The 16,383-nt window shown below is 41.8% G+C and overlaps 1 protein-coding gene across 1 annotated transcript in view; it reads right to left on the bottom strand.

The window, feature by feature from the left end:
- Nucleotides 1–16,383, bottom strand: part of rnf13 (ring finger protein 13) — a 39,244-nt gene that overhangs the window by 2,900 nt on the left and 19,961 nt on the right. Inside the window, exons 5-8 of the mRNA XM_058637634.1 lie at nucleotides 11,398–11,485; nucleotides 9,733–9,823; nucleotides 8,617–8,722; nucleotides 7,498–7,591 (exon numbers count right to left, since the gene is read on the bottom strand). Of these exons, the coding sequence (XP_058493617.1) occupies nucleotides 7,498–7,591; nucleotides 8,617–8,722; nucleotides 9,733–9,823; nucleotides 11,398–11,485 (379 nt within the window). The remainder of the gene's footprint in view (nucleotides 1–7,497; nucleotides 7,592–8,616; nucleotides 8,723–9,732; nucleotides 9,824–11,397; nucleotides 11,486–16,383) is intronic.

Raw genomic sequence — 16,383 nt, 5'->3', positions numbered from 1 at the left:
GCTCTAAATGAGCATGTTTTCCCCAACTGGGCTTTCTGTGTCTGTGCCAGTGCTGCATGTGACCGTATAAGGATGGAGTTCACATCGACCACGGCCTCCTCTTCCACTACTGCTCCTCCTCCTCCTCCTCTTCCTGCCTTTCTTGTGTCAGCAGCTTAAAGTCAAGATAGTCTTCTCCATCTTCCTCTTTACAACTTGAGTTCTTTTCTTCCCTTGCTCCAGAATGACACCAATATTGAGTTCATTTACCAACACTGTTCCTCCTGATCATTATTCCACATTCCTCCATCTTGTCCTCCCTCTCTCTCAGACTAGTGTTGGACAGTCGGGGTGAGGGCGAGCGAGAGGGAACGTTTATGCAGGCATTGATCCAGAACACACTCAGGAAATGCTGAACTGTGGCACTGAGCTATTCTGAGTGGAGCAGAAAACGTGAACATCCTAAACTCAAAGACTGTTCTGGAGAGATAATGAACGGAACTGTGCATCATGTGAAGTATTTAGAATACAATGACGTGCCTGATTGAAAAAACGGTGAAGTTGCTGCAGCCTCAATGAAATAATTAACACATTCAAGTGAGGGAAAGAAAATAGGGATTATGAGCACCACAGTGAGTCCCTCACAGCAGCAATACTGAGGCACGTACGGTACTGCAGAGAAAACACAAGCATAACTCCTAGACCGGTAACTCCAGGACTTCCGTGGAACGACCGTCCAATCGCAGATAGGATTCACCTGCGACGTCAGCCTCTCAGTACCGTAATTCCGAAATGGTCGAATAACTGCCAGATATCGAACTTTAACTTGGAAAAAGGGGCAGAAGCACTCACTCATTGGACATTTTTTTTGACAATTCTACAGCCATAAAATCAAAATAAATGTATATGAATATCACGGTGGTCATAAGAGGGTTAAACTCAAAGGTGAACAGGAAAATGAGTCTGTTGTGAATGTTCAGACTGATTATTAGTGGAGCTTCGATAAAAGCACAACTCCAGGTTCTTCACAACCCGTTTAATAAAAGCTGAAATGAATTGCATTTGCCCTTCAACTTTCTGTCTCCACACACTGATCAAGTGTTGAATGTAATCTGCACCTGTAGACTCTCTGATGTCTCGTCTGCACCGGCAGCAGCCAGATAAATGTTCCCGGTGAATCAATGTGTCTGATAGCGTCTAAAAGCCTTCAGTAACTTTTCTTTTTAAACGTAAACACCAGCGAGAAAAAGCAGGCACCGTATCAAAGACTCCACTGTGGACATGACTGGCTCCTTTTTAATTGAAGGGTTGCTGACCAGAGATCAGCTTAGTGATGTCATTATGGTGACTGGCTCTTGTGAGTACTTTTAATGTGAACACACTTTCCTGTCTGGTCTTCGTAGCGTTGGGTTGAGTCAGCTCATAATGTGGGAAGTAAAATATGTGTTATACTTTTTTTTTTTTGGCTGTGCGTCTACATTAATTGATGCAGGGGATCTCTTGTATTTACGTCTTGGAGCCCGTAGTACATCTTAAGAAGGACCTGTGAGCCATTTCAGCTCTTCTCCTCCTCACTATGTTTCATTAATCAGCCAGTCTGGCAGAATTCCTCGCTCTCGGAGGATCCACGCTGTCCTACTGAACTTCAGCTGAGCAGTGAATGTGTGTGTGGCAGAGAGAGAGAGAGAGAGAGAGAGAGAGAGAGAGAGAGAGGAGAAAAACTGAGTAAAACGAAAAAAAAAAGTATGTCACTGCTTGAGCCAATCACATGATGGCAACTGGCACTGAGACCAGTGGACTGAGAGAGAGAGAGAGACAGAGGGAGCTCCTCTGTACTGACATCAACATGCCTCACGCAACAAGCCTGAGACACTGCAGCTGCTCCTCTTTGTATGTGTGTGTCCGTCTTTATTAGGACATATTTTGGTTCAAAACCATCGCTGTGAGGACATTTCAGTTGGTGCTCATAAATTCAAAGGGTTTTTGAAGGTTAAGTTAACTTGGTATTACATTTATTTTATGTGCAGGGTCAGTTGAGATGATTGAGGTGAGAGTAAGCAGCTGGGGGACGCATTATGTCTATGAATTATTATCACAACCATAGAGCGACAAATGTGTGTGTGTGTGTGTGTGTATACTTGTGAGTGTTACCTCTCCCTTGTCAGGACCAGCCGTCCTCATAGAGAGCAAAATGAGGTTTTAATGAGGCGTGACCTCATTTTTGTGGTTCTCTGGTTAAGTTTAGGGCTTACGGTTAAAGTTAGGGTTTGCGTGTTATGGTTAAGATTAGGGATACGTCTGTCCAAATGAGTGAAAGTCAATACAGTGTCCTGAGAAGCAGAAGTCTGAAGGGAGGGCTGGTGTGACTCATCAAACAGGAAAGGATCAGGCTGCAGGTCAGGAGTCAGGCGGAGAGTCTGGCCTTTCCGTCTGAACGAAGACTCCAAAACAATCCCCCTTGTTCCCTCTCCTGGTTCGCAGTTCACTCCCTGAGTGTGAGCGTGTTTATCATTTCCAACGTCTGCTGGACGCTGGCTGCAAGTGAAACTCGCTCGAGGGCTAAAAAAATGACAGTCAAACGTCAGCCTCTAAAAGCCTAAGTGGGGGTGACGCAAGGTTCTGCAATAAAGCCAGAGTATAAGTCAAGTTAATGGCAGATGTGTGCTGTATGCCAGCAGCCATGGCAACTGCTATTACATAATCCTGTACATTGACACAGATCTTATGCTGTGGCTCAGACTGGTATTGTGCATCAATTACATGGGTACCATGGTTTTCATTAAGGCGTCGTGCACCATACAGACTCTCTTTGTGTCTTTGTATTTGCCCGAGTCTTGCTCATACACAGTCCCAGTATGCAAGGTGTTGAATTAAATACATGCACAAATGGGAGCAACAACATTTTTTTAAATGATGTGGGGGGGGGGGGGATAAAGTGAGTGTTTGCAGAGGTGACAGAAATAGCAGATGTCTGATTTTTCCAATCTCATTTCCAAGACAGTAGTCCACACTTTTCTGGGCAACGTGAAGCGAGCATCTAGCGGCAAGTGTCAGAACTGCAGCTGCATATTTGCACAATGACTTCACCGTGCGAGTATGTGGACTAAATCCACTTGTGATCAAATCTCTCAGGACAGATGTGAAAGGCCCAGTGTGTAACATTTAGGTGGGTTTATTGGCAGAAATTGAATATCCTATTCGTACGTATGTGTGTATAAGTGTAAAATCCCTTTAAAATTTTTGTTATTTTTGTTATTTTTGTTATTTTCATAGCCTTCGATTAAGCCTTTTATATGTACTTCATGCATGGCCTTGCTTTACAAAAGCCTCCATCTTGTATATATCTATAGCAGTCAGAATGGACAGGAACAGCTAAACGTGTGATGTTTTATACTATGTAAACAAAAAAGAATGACATCCTTTCTGGTATGTGAAGGCCACTGTAGTTCCCTGACATGTTTAGGAAAGGATGAGGTGTTCATAAACACTGGCTCTTTAATATCAGGTCTGAACAAATCACAGTAAAGCACACCCCATACTCTCCCGAACTTTGCCTTTCGAATTAAGCAAGATTATGAACTGCACCCATAAAAAATGCCACACCAACACAGCCTCGCAGTGTTCCTGTTCACCATAGCTGCATCTCTTTAAAGCCCCCAAAGTCCAAGCTCAGCATTATCTACTGTAGCTGAGGCCAAAGGCGCCATTGGGCAATAGTCCCACTCTGTGCTGCACACAGAACTGGAGAAAGTACTCAGAGAGCACCGACCTCACTCAACATGCTGCTTAAAACAAAACCTTATTGGCAAAGGTAATAACTGATGGATGCCATGTTCAGGCTTGATGCCTTAACATTTGTTGCGAAGGGAAGTTAAAAGTAGAGTCTGTGACTGTGGGGAGAACAAGATGTAATCATAAACTGATGCTGCGATGACCTCTGTGATTCTCCTCTTCTCTGCTCGTCTCAACATTACATTAGCTGCCACTTGTTGTATACTTAAAAAACGGTCCCCAAGCTTTGTAATTGTACCTCATCACTTTCATTTGTATGTAGAGACATAGAGTCTGTTGCCAAATGTCCACACCAGTCCACCAGTGGCAGCTTATGAAGCAGAGGGCCTCAAACAGGGATGAGGATCTGGTTACAGAGGCCTCAGACACTTAGTATTCTTTTTTCTATTTCCACACTAATGTGTACTCTTCAGACCTGAGGTGGACTCAAATGACAACAGATGAGGTTATTTATCCAGTTCTACACAATTTCCTCTGGAACCACATGACAAGGGTTTCATACAACTTTAATCACATGCAGTTGTTCTCGCACAGGCCCGAACAACTGCATGTGATGGGGTTTATGTCACCCTTTAAGTCAAAAGCAAGCCATCAGCATCTCTTGTGCATTATTAGAGCTTCGAAACACATGTAACATTAGTGGTATTAAACCCCACCAATAAATAAATGGTACAAAAAAACTAAATCCAGGAAGACTATCACAACAATTAAAAAAATGAACTGCAGTGAGGAGACACCAGTCTTGTCTTGTAAATGCACTTCACAATAACATCAAATGACCTTATCTGTGTGATTCAGCCAAATGTAAAAGTCCTCTAATAAGATAAAACATCTTTCATGGAAGCTACTTGATCATTATGTATAATGATAAATGAGGCATTTTCCAGGCGTAGGGCCAAGATTGTACACTCTGAGGTCAGTGTGTAACATTTAGGGGGGTTTGTTTTTGGCAGAAATTGAATATACCGTTTGTATGGATGTTAATATGTGCATGTGTGAATAATCACTATGGATACGCCTTTTTATAATGTGCTTTAGGCAAGGGCCTTTGCTTTTTGCAGGAGCCCAAACAGACAAAACAGCTGTATTTTGGTTGCTAAATTTGTAAAAGTGTAGTGCCCACTAACACAGATTTTAACAATTTGTTGTTTGCACAAAGGAAATACAGGAATGACATATTTTTACTTCAATTCATGGAAAATGGAAGCAAAAACAAAAGTCTCAAGTTCATATTTTTTTTGTTAAGTATACAGTATAAGTATACAGGATTTTTGTTGTTTTAGCTGTCTGGCCTATAGTCGGCCTATGACCCCTGCCCTTCATAGAAAGTTGTCTCAAGCCTAAATCAAGTTTAGTTTTTCTGCACATTCACAGCAGTAAAAATCAAGATTAAGAAGATCAAGAAAACTTGGATTAAAAGGATTAAAACATCTGCAGTGCCATGCCGTGATATTATACGTAAGTCTCCCCTCTGCAATAGTAGAAGTTAAGGAGGAGATTCTGTGAGAGTCCTCTTCTTTTTAACATTCTCAAAAAGTAGAGGCGTTGCTGTGCCATTTACAATGAAAGTGGAGGTTTGTGCAATCCAGGAGAACTCCTCACTGATATTCACTCCCAGGAATGTGAAGCTGCAGACTCTTTCCACAGCCTCACTATTTATAAAGCCCTGGCCTCGGGTCAGTTCTTTTTCTTCCTGTAGTCCACCACAATCGTCTTGGTCTTCCCGGTGTTGAGGATGAGGTTACCGGTGAAGCACCAGGCTGCTCTTCAGCCCATGTGATGTCTCATCATTGTCAGAGATAAAAACGAATGGCTGTTGAGTGATCTGCATGTTTTATGATGGCATTTCTTGATTGGTTGGCTTGACAGTCAAAGCGTGCACACCGAAGCGGGACTCAACACTCACCACTGAGGAAGACCAGTTTGCTTTACCTGACATTCTGTGGACAATTGGTCAAGAAGTTCACAATCCACTTGGCACATGACAGTGCAGGCCAAGGCTGTGGAGTTTGGACACCAGTGTATTATTGGGGATGACTGTGTTCAAGTCGATGCAGAGCATTTCTGACATAAGCATTTGGTTTGTCCGGGTGATCCAGTGTGGTATGAAAAACCAGACTGATTGTCCCTGTAGGCAAACTGAAAGTGGTCCCCAGATGCAGAGCTGGCACTATTAATATCTGCCACAATCAGTTGTTTCATTCATTTCATTTCATAGTTTGATGAAACAACCATCGGCCATATTGAAGCATTCAAATTCAAGACTTGGCCGACAGCCCCACTGATCTCAATACGTTTGTTAACGCTCAAATCAGGGCACACTTCCTGCCAAGCTCCAGGGAGCAGGGGTTTAAAAGGTGATTAGGTAGAGCTTTGGTGTCCCCTTCCTGTGTCACTAAACACTCAAGACTCAGCTGACAGAAATGCAAAAGCCTCCAGGGGCGGTGTTTCCTGGACATCTGAACACCAGTTCTGACAAGGTTGACTGAAGCAGTTCCTGGTGGAAACCCTGAGTCAGAGTGGGTGCTGCTCGCAGCCACAACCACCAGAGCACAGGAACCGCAGATCCTGACGTGACAGAAAAAAAGCTATCCGAGCAACACATGCTACTTTTAGCTCTGCTGTTGCATGTGCATCTGTTAGTGCCAGGTGGGGAGGAGCAGCTCGGCTCATAACCCCCTCAATTAGCAGCTTTGCAAGACTGCTACTTATCATGCACCACCCATAGTCTATAAAACAGGCTAGTGTTTCCCCCTGCACAGCTGATTGCAGTGTTGGGCTTTCCATTGGGCAAAATACAGTTGCAGGAGGAAAGGACAGCTGACAGAAAACAAACCACAGATGAAACTCACTTGACCATGGCACGAAGTTGATTTACATTGCAAAACAATACCCAGTCTCACCTTTGTACCTGGACTGAAAGGGACGGCAGAAGGAAAACTAAACTAAAATGCTTACATTCACACAGAGGTGTGGAGATTTGTTGATCTACTCCCCTCATTCACCTATTTTACAGTAAAATGTCCTTTGTGTTCATATGGGTTTAGGCAAAATTCCCTTTACTTTCCACCACTGGCATGGCCGAGACCACATTCCAAAGCATCTGTCATGTGTCCGCTCTCACAGTGGAACGTTAATCTTGCACAGAGAGTAAAAAAAAATCAAGTTCACATTAATCCGATTAGCTCTAAGGTGCAGAGTTTGAGGGAGGAATGATGAGTCGTAACGCTCCGATGACATTTCTCCTCTGGGCCGAATCATGTGAGAAAACAGCAGCATGGCACAAGGACAAAACAACATATGGGCATATCTGTGATCAGAGCTTCCAGTTTTCAGCAGAGGATGCACAACAGAATTTGGCAAAGAGTTAAACAGCAGGTGACACTTCTGTAGATATGAAATCATCAGTGCCACAGCCTCACACACACAGAATAATTCAACAGGCCTCCTTAGTCCCACTGTCACATAGGACACCAGCAAGCACATTCACCGACCTTGAGAAATTTTCATTGACACTACAGAAACAGTATAGATTTAAACACACACACACACACACACACACCCACACCCACACACCCACAGTGCACCAGTACTACTCAGCAACTGATGCTCTGTGGGCTGGTCTGGCTCCTACGACTTGCCCAAGCGCACACTTGCCCTGACCCTAACCCTGTCACTCACATGCTCTTCTCAACAACCACACAGTGCTTGTGACCTCTATCTTACCTGATTTGAACTTGTGAATTGGAAGTTTCTTGAGCTGATCTTTGCGCAGGCGACTCCTACGAGCTCTGTGTCGATCCTGGACAAACTTGGTAATCTGTCAAAAGCAAAAAAAACTTTAAAATAAGTACACACGCACACAGGTTTGCACAGTGAGGAACAGGCAAAATATCCTCACTCCCGATGGTTTAAAAGTTTTTTAGTCCTCACAAAGATACACCAACAAGAACACACACACACTACTTGTCCAGGTAATGAGTCCATAAACACTGTAATTATGATTTCTGTCTCCCAAGCAACACAGTTACATAAGAACAAGTGTAACATTTCAGGCTCCAATTGGATGACAGCCTAACAGTGAAATATTATTTCCACAGACAGGTTCAAGATGAGTTTCTGACAAAGCTTCACCACAAAAGTCCCTTTTCTACTGAAGTTACATAGAAGCCTGAGAGCAAGCAGTTAACAGTGTTCCAGGTTCACAGGAGACATTTTTTACTTCACTTCTTTGTATTCAAATATTTAAGAAATACTTTTTGAGTTAAGGTGCAGAGTGATGGCCAGGAAAGTACCATCAGTGTAATCATTTGTCAAAATAAGTAAGTGAATTCTTCAGTTATGTCCTTGGCCTTTGGCCGCTAAATTCAAACCAGTTAATTTTTGAATTCAAGTCAATTTCCATGTTTCCATAATTCAAATTCCTCCAGATGTTCCTGATGAATGGTCGTTCACGAGAATGTACCAGACCTGAGGTCACAAACAAATATGACCATATTTCCCCCCCAAATCTCACAATATTAACGAAAATAATAAAATAATAATAAAATATTAACTTAACCACGGTGAATATTTACCAAATTTAATTTATATATATATATAAATTAAATTTGGTAAATTCAACACATTTTGAATGTGTTGAATTATGTTGAATACATATATATATATATGTATATATATATATATATATATATATATATATATATATATACATATGTATATGTATATTGCCTGTAGCCTCAACTATCTTTGGCGTGGACGGATGGTAAAATTGCTATCTTCCCGTAACTGTCCTCCATATATCACTTATGTACAAGTTAAATAGAAGGAGTGAAATCTACCAACCATGAAGACAACAATGAGGATGAGGCAGATTCCTGCGATGATAAGGAAGGGGATCAGGTAATATTCCAGCGGCAGGCTGAAGTCTGGCATGAGGACCACATATCCCCTAACAAAAAACAAGCAGAAATGTTTTCATGTCAAGAAAAATGAAATCTTTAACAGTGTCATTTGCTCACAGAGGCTGCAGTATTGCATTCGTTGCAGTTTTAAGATATTCTTTTTGGTGATGTTTGGGACTTTTAATTAAAAGGCATTTTACACTGTGAATAAATGGGGTCAAAGGCCACAGAAATCACTTTGCAGTGAATCTGTGATTGCTGAATCAATCCACGCTGACAAAATGTGTTAACTATGCCACGTTAGGCGTCGTAGTTATGAAGGACCTTCGTAAAGTCAAGAGTGCAAGAGTCTCTGAAATCCTGTGATCATGGGTATTTGGATTAAAATGATGTGACTGAAAGTTGGCCTTACATATTATCAAGCTGTCAGTGAGTTTAATTGTAAACATTAACATGTGCATGTAATGCTCAAGCTGCTATTTTTTCCCACAACAAACAGTGGGACAAACAAAGGTTTTACCAGTAACATTAATTAGGCTTAAATTAGGGTTGTGCTGTTGTTACAGTGTAAGGGTAGGTCACACGAAATACTCGACAACCTGAAGTCATTTCAAACCTGCATACGTGCAGTTGAGAAATAATTACACTGTATGATCATTATAGCGATTTTTCACAGTGCTATATATATATATATCTGACACATGCACAAACAAGCACATAGACCAGCTGATCTGAAAGTGAAGAAATGAGAATTTACTGCTGTGGCTCTCTGGACTCTTCTGACAGACTGAAAACACGTCATTACCCAAATTATCACATCAGCAGCAGCAGTGAAAACACAGCTTTGATATATTACAGTGCACATGGAGGCAAAGTATTTGATTCAACTTGAGAAAGCAACAAATAAACAAAACAGAGAGTTAAGTGAGCCAGCTAATTTAAAACAGTCATTGCTTTATGATGTGACACTGACTGAAACATCGCGAGGACAGCTGAGCAGAAAGTGGTTTCGAGTTATACTGATGGGCAGAAAAATGAGATTGGAATTCATTTTTACCCCTTGTCGTATGCGTAGTCGTCTTTCAGAGAATTGGCAGTCACCTCACCCACAAACACAGAGGGAATATCAATCTGCTTCAGAACCTCCACTTAAAAAAACAGAAACAAGAACAGCTTTTTTATATACAAAACTTCATGTGAATGAATAACATTGCAAAGTCTTATCGTTTCAACGTGGCACATAAAAAAGTGTCTACCATTACCAGAGAGATCTCTGAAACCATTATTCTGACACTGTGAGGTCATTTTATTTGTGGCATAAACGACTTGTGTTTAAGACTTACTGGAAAAAAAATGTCTGGTTATAAGAGAAAGAGGACACCTTAGTGGAAGAAATTAAATACTCTTATGCTGTGTTCGGAACGGGAAAGCCCTGTAGGTGGGTGAGATACGTAGCGTGACGCCGCACCGATGTGACGACAACAAGCAACGACATTGGACAAGCCATAACAGACAACAATGGAGGACATCAGGCAGGACTTTTATTCCTGTTCGGTTTGTGGCTGTTTGTCTTAACAAGACGTCTTTGTATGAGAATAAAGTGACTTTTTTTTACTGTCGCCCATTCAGCTGACTGTCATGTGTGGAGCCAGTCTAGTTCCACCCGGCTGTGTTTCCACTCAGTGGAACGGTTTGGTATGTTTTCTTTGCGTTTCCATAGGGAATAGTATCAAAGTAACATAATAATTTGATACCCTTCCCTTGGGGTAAAATGGTACAGTATGGTCAGGGTGGCTCCACCCATGACAGTCAGCTGATTGAGCGCTAGAAAATGTAGCAGGAAAGAAAGAGCTGCTGGATGTCCTCAACTGTTGTCTGTTGTGTTGTCTCGGTGAACACACAGCTTTATGACCACCATGAGCCTCAGGGCTACTGAACTTTGATACTTTGAAGTGAAACTGTGTAAAAAGAACTGCATACTACACTCTTGAGATGGAGATGGCATTGAAGTTAAAGATTTCCATTCAATATAATTTTTTTCTTTTTTTATATATATATATGTTATTTTGAGGAGCTCCATTTCAATTTCATATTCAGTACTGTGCATGATGAATATTAATGCAAGGCAATACAACCGTCAACTTTTCAACCCAGCTACAACTCCCTTTGAGGCAAACTACTCCCCAAACCAAGCTCGATATTAGTGTCCCCCTTACTCGCTCTGAATGTCAGAAAACGATGCTGGAGCAGTGACACGCAGTACACGTTCATATTCAGGGAATTCTCTGGTACTGCAGGGCATCACATCCTTCCTCACGTACATTCAGAGACTTTAAATGTGGGTTTCTCACTGAGAGAAGCCTCTGAAGGCAGAGGCCCTTCAGATTTTAGATTTTTCTATATTTTATTCAACTGTTTATTTACATTTCACAGTTTTCTTTCTTTTACTACTCGTGTGTTTATTGTTGCATATGTAGACTACTGTATATGAAGCGTTTTAGATGAAGTTAATAATGCAGGATGGCGTGCGTAACTGGACATGTGTGAATGTTGAAGCAACGTTTCAAAGAGTTGCGCAGCAAAGTCTGTCGTTCTCACACACTGACAATACAGGCATTCTATTCAAGAGTCACGTACAAAGAGAAAACAAAAGGTACATACTCTTTTAGCAACATGTCAAATGAATTGGTGTTGGAATACAGAGGAGGAGGTAGTCACTCACGGTCATTTGATCCCATGCTGATCAAGTCATCAGAGTCCACATTATGAACAATGGCTGCCTTGTAACCTGCTTTCTGGGCATTGAGGACCTGAAAGGAAACAAACAATTTGAAATCTTCATTGTTGAATAGCTGGTTAACCTGAGTTGCTACCAAAAAACAGGCCTATGTGAAGAGTTGTACTCCATCTGTGACAACAGGCGTGTGTCAGATAATGTGTCCAAATCTCGTTTTTTCATTATATGAGACAGCAACATCAAACCACAATAAACATGACACAGCACGAGATGCCAGTTGTGGTAAAGGAGCTTCTAGATCCTTGAGCCAAAACCAACTCAAACACTCAAGCTGTCTATCCTATTTAACAACACATCCTTGAACGTGCCACTTTCAGTTTATAGGACACAAACGACAGCTTATGTGACTTTAAGTGTTTGAATGCTGCTGAATGGAGTTTATCATCATAATAATAATAATAAAAAAAAGTGGTGAGAAAAGGTAGCAGAGACCACAGAGACACAGAGTTGAGTGGCTCCACTGCACCAGTGAGTGTGTGCAATAGATGGGATGTTTGCATTTTAATCCCAGACAGCTCACTTCTCCACAGTGACTGCTCCGTCTGAGCTGACTGAGCTGTAACTGAAGATCCAGGAAGTGTTGTATGGAGCAAAGAACTGAGACAAAGAAAGGGCTACGTGACTATGAGGGGCAGAGTTTCTGTGTCATTTAACATTGGTCACTCCTTCAAAACAATAAGACACAACCTGACCACCAAAATTCAAGATGGACTCACAGGTCAACACACAACACGAGAAAAACTACATGCAAATCAGAACGGAAAACCTAAAGCTTAACCTACTTTGAAATGGGTACAGGACGTGTTGTGTTTGTGACACATGTGTCGCATGTGTCACAGACAGCCAATGAAGCCATCGACAAGTCTGCTTATCATGCTCTTTAGTATAGCAAGTGAAGACAGAGTGAGGAAGTGAGGGAGGGGGAGACAGTCAATGTCACACTTTTAAAAACAGCTGACTGCTGCGTGGCATGATATGCAACGTAAAAAAAAAAGTTGGAAAACAAAGAGAGTTCAGGGAAAAGACAGAGAGGATCAGGGATTTAATCAGAAAGAGTGAGCTGAAGTTCATGCTGCTTCCCAACGTCATCAAACTAGGTTTTTTTTTACTGAAACCTACAATAGTAGCAGCAGTTAAGACAAAATTCAAAAAGTAAAATAGAGAATTTCCTGCATGTTATAATGTGCGCTGCATCACTTAATCAGGGGGAACTGAAGGAACAAGGATCTTCCCTCTGTGAGACGGCTTTTGGGGATGTGGCGCAGTACAGTAACTACGGTATCCTGAATAACAATTGTTGTGGCTTTGGCTCACAAACAGATGTGCTGGCGGAAATAGGAAATGACAATATAATCGTGGAATGAACCATTATATTAGAGGCCAATTGATATGGGTTTTACTATAGTCAATGCCAGTCTCTAGAAGTAAGAGCAGATGATTGGCCAATATTCATTAAATTTCCTCTATCTGATTTATATATAATATATATATATAGATGTATATATATATATACACATACACATACATATACATATCTTAAATGCGTGTAAAGTAATGAAAAGTAAAACACATTTATGAATTTTTATCAGACAAAAAGTGGATTTAGCTGTGTGTATTTCACATTTCCTAAGAAGAATAGCAAAGCAAACCTTTGTGTTTTGTGTGTGTGCGTAGCTCCAGGCCTTTTTATATGAGCATTGTACTCTGCTGTGATGCATGGAAATCCATTTAAATCTAATATGGGTGTGTGTGTGTGTGTGTGTGTGTGTGTGTGTGTGTGTGTGTGTTGTGGGCCTGTGCGGACGCAAACGCTGAACAGCTCTGTCTTTTGTCTGTCCCCTCGTCATTGTAATTTTATGCACCGTCATACGTGAGGCAGTGTGTATGGCAGCCACAGCCGCTGTGATCCCATGCGTTTGCCTGTGAGAGTGTATTGTGTGGACGCATGAATGGCTGCTGTGTGCACCCAGAAGAAGGCTGTCTGGATAAGGGACAGCACGCCCACACGCATGTGTGTATCTGCGACACGCTAATTAAACGGTCCGATTTCTGCCATTTGGTGAAGAATCCTCTGCCGATTACTAATTAATGAATGGGCCAGTTAATACAGTTTACACATTATCATTTTCAGAAACTTGGTGAACGCCGGCAAGTCCCTGAAACTTGATTTATCCAAAAGTTGCCTTTTGAAAATACCTATAAAACAGTGCTGCTGTAGCCATGGCAACAATGGCGTCAGACCGTCAGTTCTATCATATGAGGCTAAGCAAAAGCAGGCAGGCACGCTCCATGTCACTTGTTGACGTAGCAAAAGGCAGGAATGCAAACGAGGCTCTTCAGGATCTCCAGAACAGGATTCAGAGTCAGAGAGAGGGACTCCTACAGACTTTTACATTTACAAAATACTACGAGGAAAGGAAACTCAAACTATCAACGATTTATTAAAATAAAAATAGCATTAATGGAACTGATAACACGGCAACATGTTCAGGGGATGAAGGTTTGCTCTTTTCTCCCATTTTTATATCTCTCCTAGATTGAACATAAACTTTAAAGCTAAACATGTTTCTCATATCTAAGTTCGGGATGTACTGATATGAAGAAGTATGTCGTATGTCTGATGATACCTTTCAGTTTAACGTCATCATTGTTCTTCTACAGTGGAGTTGTACACTTTAGGTATAGAGGAGTGACATTCAGCCCTATTTATTCAGTGCTCAATGTAGTATAAATGAAACAGGGCTGTCTTGTTAGATGACAATAAGTGCTGTTAAGAGGTAAGGGGGTGTTTATCATCATGGTAACAATGATAAACCTGTGCTTAGCGTCCAGAAACGATGTCAGCTTTGGTCTAATGTGGTTCTGGATTAATAAACCAGTTAATGTGTCCTGTAACCAACAATTAGAGATTCCCTTTCAGTCAAATGTAGACACTGACAGGTTAACTAGTCTACAAGTTGTCTCCCCGTCCATTCAAGGGGAATTTATATGTTAAAGTAAGAAGCCATTCCGACTGTCTAGCGATGCCAGTGTGTGGCGTGGCCTGTCTGTATGGGATCTGCAGAGGAATTCAACCTCTGCTGCTGGCTCACCCTTGTGTTTGCACGGGCAAAGATAAGGACATTCAACGCATTCCTGAGACTGAAGAGAGGGAGGCAGAAAGCAGGAGAGGGGGGGAAAAAAGGGAAAATGAGATGTGAAACCAATGTCAGTCATACTCGTACAGAAGCCTGTGTGTGTGCGACAGGAATCGCCTACAAACTCGGACCATTGTGCTGAGCTGTAGCACCATCCTCTGTGTGGATTTAACAGCAGCCATTACACCAATGAACTGCTGCGATCCCTGTGGGACCGCACATGCGAATCCTTCAGCATCATATAAAACATGTCACGTTTTTTTAACTCTGAATTTTGAACCAACCTTCTGATTTCTCCAAAAAGTTTCCAGAGGCAACACTGTGTTTCTCTGTACTTAATTATTAAGGTTAAAGTTTGACATTATACACAAGTCAGTGGCCCCGTACTGCTGCTGTGCAGCTACACCGGAGAAAATGTATTATTTGCTTTTCTCAAGGGCATCTTGACATCTTGTATCGTCATGTGATGGCAGTACTTGGCTCCAGTGCCTTCGAGCTCTATTTCTTTTTCTGTTCTCCAAAGCCCACATTATTTTACTCCATTTTTGTAGGATCAGCGCTTCGATTCAAAACAAAGTCAACTAAGCATGTGACTCTCTTTTTTTTTTTTTTCTTTCTTCATTGCACCCTGCAGTGTGCTGACCAAACTTTGACTTGGCCTGCAGCACAGTTACCAGAGGGTTATTTATAAAATTGACCTATTATGGATTTTTGAAAAGCAGACTGGGCTTTGCTTGATGTGCTGTTATTTTCAGAACACCGTGAATGAAATTAACCAGCTCCATATGCTTTTTTTTTTTTTTTTTTTAATCGAAAATGTTAATAACACAGTGTGAACAGATCTTAATCAAATTAAGATCTATTCTTCAGAGTGAAACAGCACAGACAACGCATGAGTGGATGCAAACAAACCTGCTGAACTCTGTGATAGAAGGTTTCTGTGCCCTTCACATTGAAGGTCCCGTCAGCTTGGAGGCCAAAAGCACTGGTGTAGTATACACTATGTGTTAAGCATCTTCATTTGAATGTGTGGGACTGTGCAAATGTGTACAAAAGAGCCATTAAAGAAAGGCAACCACTGTAAAATCCCTGTGTCAGACCTGAGTCACTTTGGTCAGAGTTGACTAGCGGTGAGTAAATGGTGCCACCTGGAGCTGACTCAAGCACCGATGTCCGGACTTAACCATTTAAAACCCAAAAAGAGCATCAACCATTTTTTTTAAATTCTGTTCCGACCTGAGATGCGACAAAAACGACTGGCTATGATATAAAAGTATGTTTGTATTCACAGGTTACGCCTTTACACATCGCTGGATCTGTGAGAAAGTTGCTGCTGATCGCATCACTAATTATTGCTGCACTACACCACCGTGCCTGTGTGCGTGTGTGTGCGTGCGTGCACTTCTGCCAATAATGATTGCATCTTTACTCCTGTGTCTGTGTGTGTGTGTTAGAGTATCAGCTGCCAACACTGCACAGTCTCCTCACCCAGCGCTGCAGCGAAAACACCGACTCATCTTCCCCTGCCTCTCCTCCTTTCCCACTGACATCCTCTCCTTCACACTTCCCCACCCGTCACTACCCTTTTTTTTCCTCCTCTCTAACCCAAGGTCTTCCTTCCTCTGTTTTGCTATCCATTTTTAGTTCCCACTCTTGTCCATGAAGGCTGTAAAAATGTTCAGCGTTGGGAGTCTGTTGCAGTCGTCGCGCTGAGCAGATGTGACGTGTCGTGCAGCTCAAACTCTGGCCAGGTTAACACTGAATGTGTGTGTGC

The sequence above is a fragment of the Solea solea genome, chromosome 9, assembly GCF_958295425.1.
Source record: "Solea solea chromosome 9, fSolSol10.1, whole genome shotgun sequence".
In the NCBI taxonomy this organism is placed as follows: Eukaryota; Metazoa; Chordata; class Actinopteri; order Pleuronectiformes; family Soleidae; genus Solea; species Solea solea.
This window is presented reverse-complemented; position numbering and strand designations above follow the sequence as displayed.